Below are 4,625 nucleotides of genomic sequence, written 5' to 3' on the forward strand. Positions count from 1 at the left end.
TTTGAGCTTAATTTTACCCATCAATCTATAATAAATTGTAACATTATCATATCATTTAATTATTATGATTATAAAACTAGTAAAGTTCTTTAACACAATCAATATACCTCACTTAAATCCTTAAAGATAATCAACACTAATATTATTAATGGACTTTAAAATGGAGAAAATAAAACATTGATATTTATTCATATTTACTATATCATTTTTAGTACACATAACATGACATGCAACTCCAAATTAAAAATGTACGTAGTTTTTATTATGAACTATTTTATAAAAAGTTGATGCACAGAGTAGTTTAGCTTAAAGTTCTTTAATTTATAACGTTCTTCATTTAAGAGATATTGACTTCATTTTCCGTGGCCTCCACCACCATGATGACCACCTCCATGGCCTCCACCACCATGATCACCGCCTCCATGGCCCCCACCGCCATGACTGCCACCTCCGTGCCCGCTGCCGCCATGATGGCCACCTCCATGGCCCAGTTTTTCAACATTAATTAGTTGGCCTATTAAAAAATCAATTTTGTTGAAATTTAACTCGTTGGTAAAATTTATTGAACAGATAATCGACCAAATTTTCGTCAAAATTTCTATCCAAAATTAGCAATTTTTTTTTGTGATGTATCTTAATCAGTCAGAAATTCCTTATCGACGAGTTAAATTCTGAAGAGACAACATTTCTTGAGAATTAGCGATTTTTTTGTTCTGTATAAAACTTGTTATTTCTAGTATGCGACATCGGATTTTCCATAATGGAATTAAATAAGTTACCAAATTAAATTAGGACAACAAAATCTACTGGTGAATTAAATAAATACCAAATTCCTTTTGTTTCCTAATCCTACTTTAAAATGTTAATCCAACAATTAAAAAAAAAGAAAAAATTGTACGCCTCTCTCCTTTTTCTCAATCCTTTCCACTTTAGGTTTTGTTTTCCATGTACACCTATAAATATAGCAAAGAATATTGAATTGGTTATTGATCACTTACCTATTTCAACAAAGGCTTATAGATATATATCTATGTATTACTACTACGTGCGAGTGAGTGAGGTCTAGGTTTTGAGAAGAATGGACGAGCAACTTGATAAGCATTTGGCTCGAAGAGTTTGAAGAGTGCTCAAAGGTAGTCGAAGAATGGGAATTGGATGCCAAGAAGCTTAAAGAAGTTTAATAAAGAAGTTTCTATATGGCACAAGCTTGATCACCCAAACATCGCAAGGTTAATTGGAGCTTCGAAGAGATTGCCCGAAGTATTTATGAGCGGTAGACGAAGGAAGTGGAAGTTCGTCGCAAGAAATCATTCCTGGGAAAAACATGGAGTTGGATACTGCATAGTGATTGAATATGTCTCTGGAGGCACGCTAAGATCACATCTCTTGAAAAACAGTACTTTCGGGAAAAGGTTATCGCTGAACACCACACCAAAATCCAAAATATCCCAAGCTTAATAATCAGTGGAGGTACAAATTAAGAAGTATCTTCAAACTCCACACCAAAATCCAATAAATGCATTAAGTATTTAAGTTCTCAAAGTTAACTAGTACTACTGAAAGATAAAAAAATCTCCCTAATTAGGATTCACATTCAGTGGCGGAGTCAGAATTTTCATTAAAGGAGTTCAAAAATAAATATATAAACTAACAGAAGGGGGATCAATATCTATAATATATACGTAAAAAAATAATTTTAACTATATATAAATAGTATAGTTTTCCACCGAAGGGGATTCGCATGAACCCCTAGACCTAAGGGAAGCTCCACCCCTGTTCATACCTCTACCAATCGATTTATACTCGACCTCTCTACCAATGAGCTAACGATCGAGGACCAACTGGAGATTCAATTGTCATCCCCAACCCGACATGACCTTGAAGCTTCCTTGGTACGTAATTCTTAGAACTTCATCGTACGTAGTGATTGTACAATCAGGGCCTCCCTATAAAAGTTATTCCGTATAACAGTATTTTCTATAACGGCCAAGATTTCTCTTTTTGAACCAATTTCATGTTATGTTATACAATGTGTTATCTATAATAATATCTTGTTATATATGGAAGCAAAAAAATAATGTAGACAAACAACATCATAATTGCAAAAATTGATGTTATCTTCTTTTGGAGGTAATCCTTTTAAGAATTATTTCCACAAATTTTGAACCAGATCATATTGTAGACTTTGCTATTTGTCTTTCCTCTTCTGTCAAAATTCTAGTCAATATAATGATGAATTAATTGACATAAGAATTTGACTTAATTAATAAGCTTAGATAATATTTTTGATGCTCTTATAATTAGGACTCTTCCACAAATTAACTTATTAAAATTGATTAATTTGAGCTTAATTTTGCCATGAATCTATAATAAATTCTAACATTATCAAATCATTTAATTATTATGATTATAAAACTAGTAAAGATCTTTAACACAGTCAATATACCTGACTTAAATCCTTAAAGATAACCAACACTAATATTATTAACGGATTTTAGAATGGAGAAAATAAAACATTGATATTTATTCATATTTACTAGTATATCATTTCCAGTTCACATAACATGACATGCAACTCCAAATTAAAAACATACGTAGTTTTTATTAAGGACTAAATTATAAAAAGTGGATGCATGGAGTAGTTTAACCTAAAGTTGTTTATATTATGACGTTTCTCGTTTAACGGACATTGATTTCATTTTCCGTGGCCTCCATCACCATGATGACCACCTCCGTGGCCTCCACCGCCGTGACCACCACCTTCGTGGCCTCCACCACCACGATGGCCGCCACCTCCATGGCCCCCACCGCCATGGCTGCCACCTCTGTGACCGCCGCCGCCATGATGGCCGCCACCATGGCCTTGTTTTTCAACATTTAGTTGGCCTTCATTTGCTGCCACAAATAATACATGATGATATTTAATTGGATATAACATTTAACAACGTATTGATCCTTTTAACATACATTAAAAATGTAGAGGCGAATTCAGATTGAATTTATTATTTTTGAATTGTAGAAATTAAAGCCAGCTTGTTGGATTCTGTTCAAAATTTTCAACGAATATCCTTATTTGGGGATCAAATGTGTGTGATGAGTTTTTATGATCATGTCAGTATGTCATTAAGAATAAAATGAAATGAGAAGTTTAACTCTACAAGTTTTCAAATATTTTTTTAACTATATTTTTGTAAAACTCTATATTATATTTCTTGTCATTGCATCAACTATATACAGTAATTATGAAAAACAAGTAATCCATATGTTCAAGAAAATTAAAGGCCTAATATATAAACATGCCCTTTAAATTGACATCAAATCATTTCTATGACCTTCAATTTTAGGTGTGCATAAGTAGACATTTAAACTTATATAAAGTTGAACAAATACACACACACATCCTATGTGGCACAATACACGTAGAAAGTTATGTAGGACAAGAATTGACCACGTAGGATGCTACATAGGACATATGCTTCTACTTGTTTAATTTTATACAAGTTAAAGTGCCTATTTATATACGCTCAAGTTGGAGGTCATGAATGTGACCTGAAATCAAGTTAAAGGGCATGTCTATGTATTGTGCCAAAATTAAATATTGTGCCAAAATTAAATATTCTATAATTACCTTTAGTCTCATCAACTGGTAGAGCAGAAGCAAGAAAAAGTGAAGCACATAAAAGTGCGAGCAGAATAATTAGGTTATTATTGAACTTCATATCTTCTTTCACTATCCAACAAACAAAAATTTTTCACAATATAATGAGATTGGCTTTCAACTTAGCCTCTATTTATACCCAAGAAATCCCACTACAAGACATAAAATCTTATTCATTCTTGAAGAAGATAATCTTGACTATAAAATCTATTCCTGACGTTTCATTTTATGTATATTATAGTTTGATATTTAGATAGGAAATTTAAGAAAATAATAAATATTTTTAATCATCTAAATTTAAATTAAACAGTGATGAATTCAAGATTTAGGGATCGTGCTTGATGTTGAGATCGCGTATAACTTTACTCAAACTCTGCACTAGTATGATATTGTCCGCTTTGGGCCAAGCCTTCACGGATTTGTTTTTGGGCACCTCCCAAAAGGCCTCATACTAGTGGAGTTGGGTGAGACTTAAATATTTTCCGATATGGGATTGCTTTGCCTCCCAACAATCCTCCCCTCAAGACCACATCACTTGGGACCTCCCCTTCAGCGATAATCCATTTGATCTCGCTAACCATCTTGTACCGTCACTACCAACCAGTGGGACGCGTCGCTTGACCACCACTTGTCAAGAAGACTTTCAACACAATGCATCAACCATAGATCTCCAATTACTAGGTCACTTTACATGATCTACCAAACATCTTGTACCGCTGTTACCACTTAACGGGACACGCTGCCAGACCACCACTCGCCAGGAAAACTTTCGACACAAGGCACCACCTGTAGATCTCTAGTCTTGTTGTCACATCGGGAACTTCTCACAGAACGCAGTCCACTACTCCGATATACCCGAACCTGACTCTGATACCACTTGTTGGGACCGCGTGTAACTTCACGCAAACTCCGCACTAGTATGATATTGTCCACTTTGGGCCAAGTCCTCACGGATTTGTTTTTGGGC

The 4,625-nt window shown here is 34.3% G+C and overlaps 1 protein-coding gene across 1 annotated transcript; it reads right to left on the reverse strand.

The window, feature by feature from the left end:
* Window positions 1-2,631: 2,631 nt before the first annotated feature.
* On the reverse strand, window positions 2,632-3,746 carry LOC107850172 (cold and drought-regulated protein CORA-like). Its single transcript, XM_016694590.2, has 2 exons — window positions 3,629-3,746; window positions 2,632-2,895 (listed from the first exon to the last, which is right to left on the reverse strand). The coding sequence occupies exons 1-2, from the start codon at window positions 3,717-3,719 to the stop codon at window positions 2,696-2,698; spliced, it is 291 nt and encodes a 96-aa protein (XP_016550076.1). The 5' UTR covers window positions 3,720-3,746; the 3' UTR covers window positions 2,632-2,695.
* Window positions 3,747-4,625: the final 879 nt, after the last annotated feature.

Source organism: Capsicum annuum, chromosome 12 (assembly GCF_002878395.1).
Source record: "Capsicum annuum cultivar UCD-10X-F1 chromosome 12, UCD10Xv1.1, whole genome shotgun sequence".
Classification (NCBI taxonomy): domain Eukaryota; kingdom Viridiplantae; phylum Streptophyta; class Magnoliopsida; order Solanales; family Solanaceae; genus Capsicum; species Capsicum annuum.

Coding starts and splice junctions, on each gene's coding strand:
- LOC107850172 (XM_016694590.2), bottom strand. CDS start 3,719: ATGAAGTTCAATAATAACCTAATTATTCTGCTCGCACTTTTATGTGCT. Junction 2,896..3,628: donor ACCAGTTGATGAGACTAAAG/GTAATTATAGAA, acceptor TATTTGTGGCAG/CAAATGAAGGCCAACTAAAT.